Below are 15,566 nucleotides of genomic sequence, written 5' to 3'. Positions count from 1 at the left end.
CTGTATTTTTTAACTACAGAAATCATTAATTGGTTTATATTTGTGACTGCCTAAACACAGAAAACACATGTGCATACATAGTATGGATACTCACTATAATCTTGCTGGCATATGCATGGTGCCGTTTTTCCGAGGACTCATTTTGCATGCACATCATACATCTGCTGTTGCTGGTGGGCATGTATTTTGAGTCTGAAAGCTGAATGTCTGTGTGCTTTGGTGAGGAGAGGGAGAGAGATCAAGTTTTTCCATGACACATCTACTGAACTTTTATCTGAAGTCCCTGGGAACGAAGGCCACCTAGGTGTTTTAAACATTGAGATGACCTCCTTCATCCTAAAGGAGGTATAATTGGAGTCTTGAAATCTTTTAGGGCTGAAATTTCAAGGATATATCCTGACCCACTTTGGGAATTCTTCGGTCTGTATATGCCTGAGTTCAAGGTCTTTGGACAGAGCAGCCATGGTCACCATGCTTAGCTGTAGAAATGGGGCTACATGTCCACTATGAACAGAATCCCCAGGCTGGCAGAGACTGAGCCAGGTGTCAGGATGGCTGATGCAGCAGGTGGCTCCGTACAATGAATCACAGAAGCATAGCTCAGGCTGAGGCTGCTGCCCTGTCCAGAGAGAGACCCAGCACTGCTCCGTGTGCTGGTCTACAGCTTAAGGTAACATGAATATTAAAATCTCGTCCTTCAGTCTGCCAGCTGGTTCTCTTTGGGCCTCAGGAAGAAATTTCCCCCTTCTCAGGTGTGGGCCTCAGTCTTTCGTGGGTATTGCGACCTCCCAGGCTGGAAGGTGTTGTCTCTCCAGGATCGGCCCGGCAGCTGGCTGTTGGACCACTGATGTGGGACCCTCTGCGCACATTCCCACCAGTCAGTGTCTGACCAGACTCCCAGATGTTGAACCTCAGGCACACATGTCCGTGTTTTTCAAGAACTCTGGTATTTTCTGTCTCTTTTGCTGGGGTGGGTTATGCGCACCACTTTTCCCCGGCAGCCACCCACAGGGAGCTTTCCCCACGTGGGAGGGGACAGCGGTCTGACGGCCTGGGGCCGCGAGTGAGGACCGGGGCCCTGCCTGCCCGGGGACCCCTCGTGAGGGTCGCCGCCAGGTTCACCCGCTCTACCCGGGGGCCGCGTCCCTGCCCGGCCGGGGGCCGCGGCGCGCCGCCCCCGGAGGGTCTGGCGAGCCCCGGGGAGCCCCCGCGAAGAGGAGGGAGGAGCGCGCGGCGCCATGTGAGCAGCTGGCGGCGGGCAGCGGCCCTCGAGGAAGACAGATGGGGTGAGAGACAGCGCGAGGTCCGGCTGTCAGCACGGCCTCAGCCCCGCCGCGGAGGGAGCCCCTCCTCCCCGCGGCTGTGTGCCTCTCGTTCCCTGGCCCGGGGGAACCATGGCGTCCAGCGAGGAGGACGGAGGCGGCAACGGCGCGGTGGAGGAGAAGGAGAATGGCAAGAAGAGGAGGCTGGGCGCCCTGGCCACGTCCTGGCTCATCTTCTACAACGTCGCCATGACCGCGGGGTAAGCGGGCTCGGGCACGCCGTGGGCCGGCAGCGCGGCGCCTTACGGGGCGCGGAGCCGCCGAGCCGGGCGACAGCGCGGAGCGGCGAGAGCTGCGTGCCGCCCGCCCGAGGCGAGCCGGGGTCCCAGGGACCCGGCAGGCTGGCGTAGCCCTGGTGCAGCCGGGTGTGAGAGCCGGGGGCTGAGGGGAACCGCCGGGAGCGGGGCTAGCCCGTGTCTGCTGGGCATTGCCTAATACGGTGCAGCGCTGCCAGCCGCCAGCGCGTCACCCCGAGCCCGCCGCAGAGGTTAAGTATAGCCGGGACAGGAATGCCGGGCGGGGGTGCCGCGCAAGCCGCGTCCCTCGGCACAACCACCGCCGCCCGCCTCCAGACCGGCCCCCGCGCCTCCGCAGCACCCCGCGCCTCGCTGGGTGGGGTCTGCCGGCGGGCCGCGGGGAGGCGAAGGCGCCCCTCGGTGCCGCTGGGGGTTTCGGGGCGGCCGTCTCGGGCGCTGAGGGGGTGCCGGGGGCTCGGGGAGAGCTGTTCCGGGCAGCGGTTCCCGCTTGCGACGGGCTCTGTCAGCTCACGCCCCGTTCAGGTCCATGAGCCCTGGATCTAAGTGAGCAGAGCTCCTACCGGTAGAGATTCCCAAAGGCGAGCGCCGTCCCCAGCGCCAGCGGGCGGGCGAAGATGAGCAGGGGGCGGTGGGCAGGAAAGAGCCCGGTTGCGCTAGTGCTGCTGCGATGCTCTGCTGCGAGGAGAGTGGGTATTCATTTCGAGTAGCCGATCGGGACAGCACTCGCGTTTATGGTGTTAGCGCCTGAAGCGCGTATTTTCACTCCTGAAAAATCTGGCTTCTTCACTAGCTCTCGGAAAGAAAAATACCTATTTATTTCCACATACTTAAAACTAAGAATCAAGAGTTTTATAAATTCTAGGGTGTCATATGTATGAGAACACGTTTACCTTGGTTACTAAGGGGTGAACGCTCTGCAGTTTGGATCCCGTAGAGCAAAACCGATACGCTGTGCTCCGAGCAGGAGTTGAAGCATTGATGCAGAAAGCCAGGAATATGATCACAATGGCTTTCTTTTCACTAGCAACTGAGATCCTTGAACTCGTATTCTAGCCTTCAGATGTTACAGCAGCACCTTTGGAAAAGGGCTTTTACTCAATCTATTTTTTTCTAGCTAGCAGAAATGTTACCTCACTGAATACCCAGCCCTGTGCTCCATGTGTGAACTTGCTAATCAACACTGACTCTTTGCACTGACTTTTTATATGTCTGTAGAAGATTATCAAATCGTATTAGTTTTGACCTTAGGTCCTGATTCAGTGTCTCCCACTTCCTTCTTTCCCGTCTCCCATTAATATATAAAGGCATTAAGACATTCAAAATACTTTATATAGAAACAGAAATAAGTGATAGGAAAAAATTCTTTGAATCTTTTACAGATACATTTTCAGATAAAAATAAGTATTTGAAATAAAACGATACCTAACAGAGGCACTGAACAATATATTTGTCCATTTGTCCACACATTGCAATATAGCAAAGTGTTTCTAGAATTTTAACAAACTAATACATAATGTCACGTTAACAGTCATTGTAATTAAAAAAATGTGGCTTATTTTTCTTTCTAGCAAAAGTTTAATGGACTAAAATGACAGATCAGTACCAATCTTACTGAAAGTCCTAACTGGAAGTATTACCTTTATTGCAGAAAGTGTTTTCCATTTCCCAGTGATTTGCAATACTCAGTACAAGGACTTGTACTGAGATACAAAGTCCAAGCACTGACAACTAAATAAATTGATCTACAGAAACTTGTGTCCAAATAAAAAAGTATTTAAGAAAAATATATGCAGTCTTTGCTTCTGAGTATAGTCTTAGTTCTCTTTGCCACCCTTTGTTACAGAATGAGGGGCAGAAAACACCTTGTTAGATTAGATGTATTCTAACTTCTCAGTCTAGGGCTAGGATGGAACTGTTTCTGTCATTCTTGCTGCCAGCTGGATGTAAACTCACTGTCACCTTCCTCTTGTCAAACACCTCCCTGTGACAACAGGGCAGCTTTGCTGTGAAGGACTACCAGTGATATTCCAGTAATGCCTCGTTTCCACAGTGGTGGGAGAGAGAGCCTCAAATTAATGCACTCAGATATAAAATGTGTTATAAAATCTAAGTAACACTTGCAGGGTGTAAATTTTGAAGCTCTGGCAGATTGGATACATGGCCTTAAGTAGAAGGGCTCAAGAAGGGGAATCGTTCCTACGATGTGGAGAAGCCTGACAAACTCGGTGCATGTTTGAAACGTTGTCATGAAGTGCTGGAATGGGCCACGCCAAGTGGCTGCATAGCAGTAACCACTGCGTGTAAGAGTTGCTACGGGCCTGAGACTGAAGTACATGCCACCCAAGGTGAACAGAGAGCTGTCACAATCCACTCTCATGCTGTTACAGCATAACAGAAGATATGTATTTCCTGGTACTCCATTTCCAATGTTAGCCAGTGTCATATGCTTAGGGAAGATTATAAGAACGGGAGATGTGTTAAAAATTTATCCAAATGTTTGTATAGGTATTTTTCTGAATATTTATGTGCTCTCTGAATCTGCCTCGGAGTATTCCTCAGACCTCTCTGCTTTGTCACTCACACACTTCCTTAGCCAGAGCTCATGGCGCTGTACAGCATGCTTGCTATGGCTTTATGTAGAATGAAAGAACTGAGTAAGTCTTCCCAATATCATTAGTCAAGAAGTGAAGCTAAAGTTATCATAATGTTTGTATTTTTATTGTTAATTCTCAAAATAGCCATCCATATCTCTTGTTATGCCTCTAAGTCTATATAGTAAAGAATTAGTGTGTTTTCTTAGTCTTTGCAGATTGAAACTGGAAGTTTCAAGGCATCTCACTAGCGTTATGTTTGTAAGAATGTGGTATAGCTCTGCATTAGGAATGGAACATATAGTACAGTAGTTCGCAAAATCTTAATTGTCTAAAAATGGATTAATTATGTGGAAGAAATTGCACATGCCTTGGGTTATTGTGCTGGGTCTGGGCTGTGTGGTGAAGATCAACCCACCAGCGTTTTAGTCTCAGTTTCCACTTGAGATCTTAGTTTAAGTTTTATATCAAATTCCAGTTTGATTGAAAGATACCATTTCTTTCTTTTACATCCAGAAGGGTTATCAGATGGTGTCATTGTTTAGTTTCCTTTAAAAAGTATTTTAAAAATCAGCCAAAACATCATCAAATATGCTGGTTAAATATACCTGCCTCTGGAAGCCAGGAACATAGAGCACCCATCTCTCCAGTTCAGTGCTTTGGAGCCTAATTTTAAAAGATTTTTGAAATCTTAACACTTTTAAAAAATGAATCATAGTGGTAAAATTAATTGGACAATCACAAACAGAAGCATTCAGATCACTAGCCATTTCTTATAATTGTGAGTTACAGGGCGACGGAAAACATAAAGATTATGTGCACAGGTTCTGGTCCTTTTCTGGTTAAATGCAAATATTTGACCCAACATTTCACCTAAAATGGTGGCTTCAGTGCTGAGTTCATCACGTGCTTTTGAATAACAGTAATTCACAGTAAATATGTGTGACGATTTACTAATAAAAATATGTAGCTACTGCTAGTGAAAAGTCTGATGGACGTGTGGTTTTGGGGGGTTGCCTCAATTCAGGTCAACCCTCTGAAGGTAAACAAATCATTCTCTATTCTTTTCCAAGCAAAGAGATAAAAGAGTGTCATGTTTACATAATAATCTACAATATTTATGTCTGAAGGTATTCTTAATAATCTCCTAAGAACACAAACAAGTGAAGAAGCAGAGACATTCTGTGAAGAAAATAGTCTACTAAATTATTTACCGGTGGATGGATATTTTTAGAATTCTAATGTGAAATGTATCAATTCTCTTTCTTTTGTAGGTGGCTGGTATTAGGTATTGCCATGGTGCGGTTTTATATACAGAAAGGAACACATAGAGGCTTATTCAGAAGCGTTCAAAAGACGCTTAAATTTTTCCAGACATTTGCTTTGCTTGAGGTAAATTTTAAACATTAGTTTGCTTTACTGGATGCTGCATATCATAGGGAAAGCACATTATTAACCTGAATTTAATATCAAAACACTGTATGAATATTTCATGTCCTTTTAATTTTATTAGTTAATGGAGGGTTTATTGGGGTAAAATGTTTTGTTGAATGGGCACATTATTTAAAACTTAATTCACATATTTCTTTAAATCAAATACTGCCTGGGAACTGCTTTGATTTGAGAGCCTTTAACTCAGAAGGTAAAATCTCTGAAGGCATTCTAGGCAGCAGATCAACCCTCTAGCATTGTAGGGATCTCGTCTCCATCTCCAGAGATGATGGCTTCCCTCGTATTTGTTATACTAGGCTCATTATCCTTCTGTGTCTCTCCTGCTTCTACTTATTTCCAGGCTGGATTCCTATGCCATGTATGACCCATTACAACAGGGTCTGTGTGAGTTGTGCAAAATATTTTTCAAGTAATATGACTTTTGCCAACTATGCACCAGTGGTCTCAGTTTATGGAACACCTATGGAATGAAATGGTTGGGTATACTGAGCACTTACAGTTCTTTCCCAGGCACAGCAAAGAGTGCCTATCCACATTGTAACTTCCTTTCTCAATCTGCCTACATCTGTAGTTCAAGCAGCTATTAATAAATTCCTGTGGCCAGCTGTATATAGGCTTTTATGCTATTAAACTTTTACAAGTAATTCTATGCAAATCTGTCAAAATAATGAAAAGCACAGTATTTGCTAAATATGACTGACCAGAAGATGAAGCTTCATTGCTGTCATTGTTGAAATTATAATGACGTTATTAATCCATAATGAATGCAGAATATTTTAAAATTGCTATGTGTTTAGCATCCCTTATATGAATCTCTCCTTTAAAATTCTTCTTTGAATAAGACAATGGAAGGGAGGATTTCTAGTTGAAACAATAACTGCTTTCTAAGTATCTAAATATATGATATATACGATTAATTAGGAAAATAAATCTCTGTGATGTGTTTGCACAGATCAGATACTGAGCACATCACAGCACTGGTTGCCAGGGCTCTGATGTGTATTCCTTTCAAAGACTGTTAGTTAGAGACAAGAAACCCAAACCATTCTGCAGAATTAAGCTTAGTTTTACACTAAATATCAAAAGGCCATGTCTGTAGTGCAGATAGTAACATACAGTACATCAGTAACCTCCAACTTGTTTTTATTTACAGGTAGTCCACTGTGCAGTTGGTGAGTTCTTTGTTTTAGTTTCTCCTGTAACTAATTAACACACAAATTGTTGAACAGAGATAACATGTTTCTCTTTTAAGGAATAGTTCGCACATCCGTGCTTGTGACTGGGGTCCAAGTGAGTTCAAGAATCTTCATGGTGTGGTTCATTGCACATAGTATAAAACAGGTATGTGTGTGAGCAAGCTCTGTTTTGATTGTTGTTAAGGAGAAGCCATTAATACAGATCTCATTTAACAAGGCAGAACAATAAAAATTTATATTCCTCCAGAGAATACTTACATACTTGAGTGTGATTTTCAAAGCTGAGGTTACAGAATGGGATTTATGTGCATCTACCCAGGAGATTGGGTCTGAGTCTTAGCTGTGAATCAGCACTTTCTTCGGCATCATGCCCGCTGTGGTCTGCCTAAGTAAGATCGATGACTACTGCTATTATTTAACAGCAAACCTACCACAGTGTTACTGCTGCCCTTTCAAAAACTGGTCTTAGCACTTACCAAATTAATGTAAATGAAATACAACTTAAAGTGAAGTTACCTAGATAAATGTGGTTGTGATTTTGCAGTTTATTTTAGGAATCTTGTAAAGATTTTAATGCTATGGTAATAACATTTCATGGCATGCACACTGCATTTTTTTCATTAAAAATATATCAAGTCATCCAGCTTGCCACAGTGACACTTAAGGTCCTGTATAAATGATGGTAATTTATTTGCCTGGCTGTAGGTGGTTATTTTAAGACTGGCAATTCATTAGCAGAATGTAACAAGCAGACTGCTTGTAGATGGTAGATAGGACGTTCAGTTTCTGAGGTCTGCTTTCTGTGAAGGGCATGGGAGAATTGATAGATGTTGAGTCCGTGCTCCTCAGTTTCTTGGAAAAGCTGAGCCATTAAACTGTCTCACCAGCAGATGGCATATGCCTTTCTGTTGATGGGGTGTATAGCACCTGCCTCAGTTGTCACATCCCTTTGTTTCCGTTCACTTCATCCTTTCTTTTACTGTCGCTTTTCTTAACATGAAATAGGCTTTTCATAGCGTGGGGTTTGTTTGACTTGTTTTTTTCTTTTTTTTTCCTTTTTTTTGGTAAGCTGAATGTTTTCATTTTTCCCTTAATGGAAAATGTCTTAAAGACTAACAAGTTTTTTATATTGAAAGTTTGCATGAATGCTGGAATAAAGAACTGCCTTTTGCCATATTATTATCTGCAGTGAACCAAATCTTTAGCTTATCTAGTCATTTCTTTTGTTTCCTCTGTCTTCGGTACAGTGAGTCAAGCTGTGTCTGAGAAAAAAAATGCATCTTAATGTATGTCTTATTGTATTTCACGCTGTTATTGCTTAGCAGGCATGAATGTTCAGGGTCACTTTAGGTGGTGAGAGGCATGTTAGTGATAATAGCCAGACCCAGATCTCTCTGCTTGACTGGAGATTTGCAAGGCAACAGATAGGAATTCTCTGCATACTTATGTAAAGCTCTTCTGCTTGCATTTAGCACTGTGACAGGAATCCAAGTTTGGGTTATCAGTGTTTGCCTCTAATAGCATGAGGCTAAGGCCAGCCTAATTCTGTCTTTCCCTTTGCCTCTTTGTTTGGATGCCTTTGCACTTCAGATGTTGCTATTTGTGAGTTTGGCAGTGTTTTTACATCTTTTCTTTTGTGATGTCAGTGAGATTCTTTCACTAGAAGTGTACCTTCTTTGCCTGACACATTGAGGACGTGATTTTATGAGATGATGAACATTTCAAGTTCTTCACTTTTGACAGATTTGTGCATTTTCAGCATCTTTGAGATGTATTAAGCTTTGTCACCATGTTGCATTTTATTAAAAAAAATCCCTTTTTTGTAATTTTAACAAAATAAATTTATTTTATTTCACAGACATCCCTGGAGCTTTTCAGCCTTCAGGCATGGAAGTGTATTACAAAATCCCTCCCCTTTTAAAGAAAAAATTACTTGCGTGTAATTCTTCTTCTCAGAAGGTAGTGTTTGTAATAGATCCCCATGTACCTTCTCTGTGTTTGGGGACTTCTGTTTATGTGTTCACTTAGAGTGAAAAAAACCTGGTATTTTGAAACAGCAGATAGGTGTGCTACCTACTGATGAGGCAGTTTAATGACTCAGAACTTAAACTTTAAATGGGACTGTTGAGTGAGTTTATCCAAAGCTCTTGATCAACCAACCACTCTTCATTTAGTGATCCATTTGTGTTCCAGCTCCTTAACTATCTTACAACTCCCTGAAGTCTGCCAAATTTCATCTTCTGCGACTAAGCATAATCAGTAGATTACACTAAGCAATTCCTTTTGTCTAAAGTTTCATGAAGACTTCCATTGCATGGTGAGGAAGGAGCAAGAAAAAAAAGTAAGAGAAAGACTAGGAGACAGAGTAGTGAAACGTGGAATGGGTAACAACCAATGGTGAAAGGAACGTATCTTCTGTAGTGATGTTTTCTTCTTGCTGTTTTGGGGAGTAAGAAAATAAGTCAGTCAAAGTCAACTAAAAGAAGGAGATAGCATAGTGAAAATGCAGGTGGAGAAAGAGAGAGGGATAAGCTCAATTACAGGGTTTTATAGTTCGATATTTGCATAATAGATAAAAATTGCTCAGTTTGGAAAATGTCCGTATGTTAGTAAATGTGTATGCTAAAGAACTGTACATGGTAATGGTTTCAGCATATTACTGTTATGCCAAAATTTTCTTTCTTTACAAGTTGTTAGTTCTGTTCCATATATCTTAAACAGAAGTCTGTTGCAGTTTGCACGAAAAGAAGCTTAAGGATGAAGAAAGTATTGGTTCTTTATACTTCTGCAGATCCAGAATGAGGAGAGCGTTATTCTTTTTCTGGTCGTATGGACTGTGACAGAGATTACTCGATATTCCTTCTACACATTCAACCTGCTCAACCATTTGCCATACTTCATTAAATGGGCCAGGTGGAGATGTCTTGCACTTCAGTCTCATGGTTCTGTGCATGTTAGTTTCACGCATGCTGAGCTAACACACAGGAGCGCAGATGTTTGAGCTTTGGTTATGTGTCAGCAGAGTGCAAGTCAGTTGCTTTCTGTACTTGGGATCCTTGTTACTTGACATTTTTGGGTGTGATTTTTTTCGTTGCTTTCTGTCTCTCGCAGTCTGAACTCTGCTTTAATTTATATATATATTTTTTAAATCTTTGGAGTTATCTTTTAAGTTATAGTATGGCTCCTTAAGATGCTTTTTGAATACAATGCCCAAAATTAAGCACCTGTGCTAGTCTTTGTGGATTTTAGGTCTTTGAAAACGTGGGAGTTGTCACTCAGTCAGTATGCATATTATTACTTTATGAGAAGTTCTGCTTTAGCAGAGTTTTTTGTAAGTTATATTAACATAGCAAAGCTAAATAATGGCTTAGTTCAGCCCACATAAAAAGTGTGTGCCATATCAAAAATGCTTTGATTTTTGAAGCATACTCGAGGTTGGCCACTGGATCAGATATTTTACAGAGGCTGCATGCTTATCAAGGGACTTAACTGGAAGAGTAGTATACTATGTAATAATTTTTTGAAAAATACACCTAAGACAGACTTACACTATTAGAAGGAAAATATTCAGTGCAGCAAACTTTTTAAAAAGTGTGTTTTTTATTTTCCTTATTTTTTGTTTTATAGATAATGCAGTAGTGATGCTCCTAATGCACTTATTTGATAACTCTGATATTTATGTCCAATCTTATCTTTTTGCTCATAACTAAGGTGGTAGGCTTGGCTATGTTTAAGTATTAAATGGCAAACTTAAAAAAAAAATCAGGTTTGGTTTCATTAATAATTTTTTTATGTAGGTTTCAGGAAGAGAAATGCACTCAGAAGGTACCACATTGATGGATACACTTTTTTGCCATCAAGTCAGTGTATCTTGAATGACAGATTTTTGTTTCCTTATAATAGACAATAGGGAAAACTGACATTCTCACATCAGAGATACATGGTGAAATATATTAGTCACAAAACATTTGAAAATGTATCATCTTTTCATGGAGTCCAAAATATCCCATCAAATTAATGGATAATCAAACAGTACAACTGGTCATAAATTCAGTGCACCTTGGGAGCTGGAAAGTTGTTATCTTTAGCTTGTCAGTGTAAAAGATTTGCTTGCTGGTTGTAAATGGAATAGGCAAGCTCTAAATTTTAGTGCAGAATTTTTACGTTGGTGCATAAAGACAAACTGTCATGATATCAGTTCCCCTCATCTGTTCTCTGACCTGTGAGTCCCCTAAGGCCATTTGCTCCTAGGAGGATTTCATGTTTGGTTGCTGCTGGTTTGGATCTCATCTCTTTGGGTCATGGAGTGCACACCGTACCTTTCTCTCTGTGTGACAGCTCTCATCGCTGATCCCTGCATGGACCCGAAAGCTGTTCCTTAGGAGAAACTTTACCTCCATGATGTGCTATGCATAAGGACAGTACATACCCTACTGATTACATTTTCATTTTGTCACCACCTGTGTGGCCTGTGGCATTCAAACCACATTTGCTTTGAACCGCGTGCCTTTTTTTAAATTTTTTAATAACTTTCCATTTTAAAATGGATCTGATAAATCTCATGCACTCCAATTTTCTTCTGGTTTTAATTTCCAGTTTAATTTACCAATTTGTGGTAAATGTAGTATTTTTGGATTTCCCATGTGGCAGTGGGTAAAAAGGGTTTCTCATATTTCTCAACATTTTCATTATATTCAAAGAAATTACAAGTCATAGAGTTGACCCAGTGTGCATGCACTGTAACAAAAATATGTAAGATCATCTGAAGTTGGGACCCAGTCGTGGTCTGAATCCTGTCAGTGACAATATCAATAAATCTCAAAAAAATACATTGGACACTACAAATTTTAGGGTTGTTTTTACTCTTTAGTATTAGAAAGATATGCAACCATTCTGATACTTCAGTGTTTTTAAATAAAAGGACCGGGGAATGCATTCTCTGAGAACCTAAGCAATGCTGTCCAGAGTAACTGAAACTGATATTCTGTGCTAAGTCAGGATGCGGTCCTTGATTTTGGTGCAGGAACTACTATATTACATTGCTGTGGCACTAATAATAGCAAGAGGAAACTTTAAATTCAGGGGTATTTCTCACAAGTTTGGTTTCTTTTTTAATGCAGATACAACTTTTTTATCGTTTTGTATCCTGCTGGAGTTGCAGGTGAACTGCTAACCATATATGCTGCTTTACCCTATGTGAAGAAAACAGGAATGTTTTCACTGAGACTTCCCAACAAATATAATGTCTCCTTTGACTACTATTACTTCCTTATTATTGTCATGTTCTCCTACATACCATGTAAGTATTACTTAACTGTAGTAACACTGACAGATAGTAATCAATTATCAGCAATGCTGGCAACGCTGTAGTTAAATTTGATGAACACTTTCTACTATAAAAGCTGTTTTTCTGTTGTTCCATGCTTTGCTGTGCTTTATTTGGTTGGAATGAAATTTTCCATCCTGTTATCTGCCTCAGAACATAAGCTGTCTTAAAAATTTCAGTGAAAATGTTAAAAACATTTCTAAGACTTGGACAACATAAAAAAAGGTTTTGCCTACACACAGAAATCAGAGAATCACAGACTGGTTTGGGTTGGAAGGGACCTTCTGTGACTGTGTTGCTGAGAATTTCTAGTGCTTCTGCCACTTTGAAGCAATGCCTTTAAAATTGTTCTGCAAGTTGTGCCAGAGATTTGCCTTGCTTTTGTTGCTATTAATATCCATTTATGTGTCACCTCTGAAAATCACCATTTGAGCATGCTCAGGTAAAACTTGAAGCAATATTCTCCACGATTTCATTTTCACAGAAATCTACCCCTCAAACCTCTCTAAACGTGCGTCAGTCTCTGGTTTAATCAGACTGTCCTTGTACTTCTGGATACCAGAAGACACAGATCAATTGGCTAACCAGAGCTAAGATTAGAGACTATCTGTCTTTCATTTCCAGTGTTATTTTCACTGGTACCTACTCAGCGTTGAGAAGGAGAAAGTAACCTGGTTCAGCTGTAGCACCATATATGGTGCTAGGCCAAACTAGGCAAATAGAATATTTTAGGTAGCCTGGACAATGAGGGTTGAAAAAAGGAAAGAGATTAGGGAGAGACAGTGAGAAGCAGGTAAAGCAAAGTTGAAATGTGGTCTGCAGCCATAAAAGGAATTAATTTAAGGAGTTCACCTTAAACATGGACTTTCATAACACACACACTGTGATATTTTTTGTCACAAGAAAACACGAATGCCAGCAAGAGTCATTTACACAAATAAAAAATGTCCTAAGCTATCATAACTTACTGATAGTTTTACAATTGTTTATATGACTTAGTGCTTCAGGAACAAATCCAATTTTCTATATGAGGATTAAATGTATCAGTAGGACAGTAATATAATACATCTCAGAGGATCAGAAGGGAAGCTCCTCAGTTCAGACTTGAATAAGTAGGGTAGATTTGTATTCTTCTCAAAGTCTTAATTCAAACTGGCTTACCTTAGCACAGATTTAAAGATTTCCGGCACTGCTGGAGAGTGGTTAAGTGCTGGTTATACAAAGAAAGTGTTGGGGGGAAGTTTCTTGAACACAGGGTGTACATTCAGGGGGCCTTGTTTGACTTCTGAGTAATTATTATTTTGTGATTCACTGCAATGTGTGTGACTTGCTGTTATTCACCTTAACCAACTGCAGCACTGTGTGCCGTAGTTTTTCCTCAGCTCATCATTCTGCAAAATTGTGATTTGCCATTATGTGATCTATTGCGTTTTTTTCACCTAATTTGCTTTCTTTTATGCTTTGATCAAGTATTTCCACAACTCTACTTCCACATGCTGCGGCAGAGAAGAAGGGTGCTTCATGGAGAGGTGATTGTGGAAAAGGACGACTGAATCAAGCCGTGTAACTATGGTGCTTTTAATGGAAAAAAAGAGGGTAAAACCCCAAAACTTCCTGTGATTTTTCTGAGTCCAAGTTTTAAAACATGGAACAAGAATAAACAACTGTGCATAAAATAGCATGGACTGTATTATTTTTACAATTAATATATCTTCAGACTTACCTTTTCCTTGTTGGTTTCGCTTTGATTTTTAATTGTTTAGTTCTTCAGACAATTTTTGTTCTTATTTTCAATAGGTTCACAAATAGGTGTAAGAACTGGAATAGTTGGTTACTGTGCTTTCTGTTCTGAAAGGTCTCTTTTGAGCTGTAGTCATCATCAAGAACAGAAGGGGAGTTGATAAGTTGTACTGAAAGTGAGTCTTCTGGAAAACAGCATAAATTAGGTAATGATGTTTTTCATAGACTAGGTGGCTTAAATGTTATTTAAGCTTTATATTAACTAATATTTTTCCAGTTACAAATACTGCCAGCATGTTGTTCAACGTTCTTTGAATTACAGGGTCACGCTGTAGGATTCCAGAAGGACTTCTGAAAGGAGCTGAATTCTTGATTGTCAGTGCAAATGTAGATCTCTGTATTTTCATTTGTAATCTTAAGTATATGTAGAATAACAGATATAATAATAACTGGTTAAAAGGTAGTGCTGAGGAGTAGGCTTGATGTGCCTCCCTTTCTCTGGTCAGTGGCTGGAATGGGACTCGTTTGCCGAAGAAGACTGATTGTCAGCATGTTTCCTACTCTACGTTTGGCTATGTATGCAGAAAATAATGATGCTGCATTTAGAAACTGTATCTATAATGAGACATTTAACTTCCTATAAATAGCTTAAGTGGGATAAACTATATTTTAAATAGTGTCTTAAAATATAAATTGTGCTTTAAATTATCCCGTTGTGAAAGTTTAATTGCTCCCTCCCCATTAATTGTTTATACTGTGTTGACCTAAATCTGTTTGATGTCTTCAATTATCTGCAAGAGGGGATCTACAGTATATTAATAGATGTTACAGATGATATTACACTATAAGATACCTGAGTGGGAGAGGTTCAACAGGCGGATTAAAGGTAGAAAAGGATTATATGCAGCCTTAGAGATTCAGAGAGGAGGTAATGCATTTGAGGAAACTTGGATACTTAGTGAGAGAGAAGATTGAAATGTAATAATGTAGTACAAAGCCTTGATAATGTAGGCAACTGTTGCTTCTGGAATCACGAATATCAAAAGAAGAGTATATATATGTGGAAGAGCTGTATCAGGCAGCTGGAAATCAGAACGCTCCTTGTGATTGCTGAGATAATTTCTAGCATATGATCTTATGTTTTGGGTACCTCTGGGATGAGGAATTGAGTTAGTCTCCTGAAAAGTCAGAGAACAGTAAAAAATAGTTGAAATGAGAAAGAAGTTGGAAAGATTGAGTCGTCAAGTATGTATAATTTTCTCTTACGAGATAAATACATGTAAGGAAGAGGCTTTCTTATCATGAAGGTATAACTAGAATTGATTATATAAAACTGAGGCAAGGTAAATATCCAGTGAATATCAGGAGAAAGATCCTACCAATGAGATCAGTTATGTTATAGAATGACACAGTAGTGCTTATCAATGCAGACAATTTCTTGCAAGGTTCTAAGTTGGGTGTAGCACAACATTGGAAAATAATCTTCCTTTGACAAGAGTTTGAACTATGTACTTTAAGAGGCAGTTTCCATTTTTAGCTTCAGTGAATTTATGATAATACAGCTTTCTTGGAAATTGTAGATACATCATTTTCTGATGTATCAGGTAATTTAATGGAAAAGCAAGGATTTACTACATCCCTAATTTTCAAATTCCATTTTGTGCTTAAATTTATGTCATGTT

The 15,566-nt window shown here is 40.4% G+C and overlaps 1 protein-coding gene across 1 annotated transcript; it reads left to right on the top strand.

Moving 5' to 3' along the window:
* Positions 1 to 1,394: 1,394 nt before the first annotated feature.
* Positions 1,395 to 13,718, top strand: HACD1 (3-hydroxyacyl-CoA dehydratase 1; the record flags this gene model as incomplete). Its single annotated transcript, XM_084280107.1, has 7 exons — positions 1,395 to 1,522; positions 5,445 to 5,562; positions 6,776 to 6,794; positions 6,875 to 6,963; positions 9,610 to 9,731; positions 11,939 to 12,117; positions 13,615 to 13,718. The coding sequence occupies 7 exons, from the start codon at positions 1,395 to 1,397 to the stop codon at positions 13,695 to 13,697; spliced, it is 738 nt and encodes a 245-aa protein (XP_084136233.1). The 3' UTR covers positions 13,698 to 13,718.
* Positions 13,719 to 15,566: the final 1,848 nt, after the last annotated feature.

Source organism: Gallinula chloropus (genome assembly GCF_964237585.1).
Source record: "Gallinula chloropus genome assembly, chromosome: 2".
NCBI classification, from domain to species: Eukaryota; Metazoa; Chordata; class Aves; order Gruiformes; family Rallidae; genus Gallinula; species Gallinula chloropus.
Note: the sequence above shows the minus strand (reverse complement) of the source record. Positions and strands in the feature narration are given on the sequence as shown.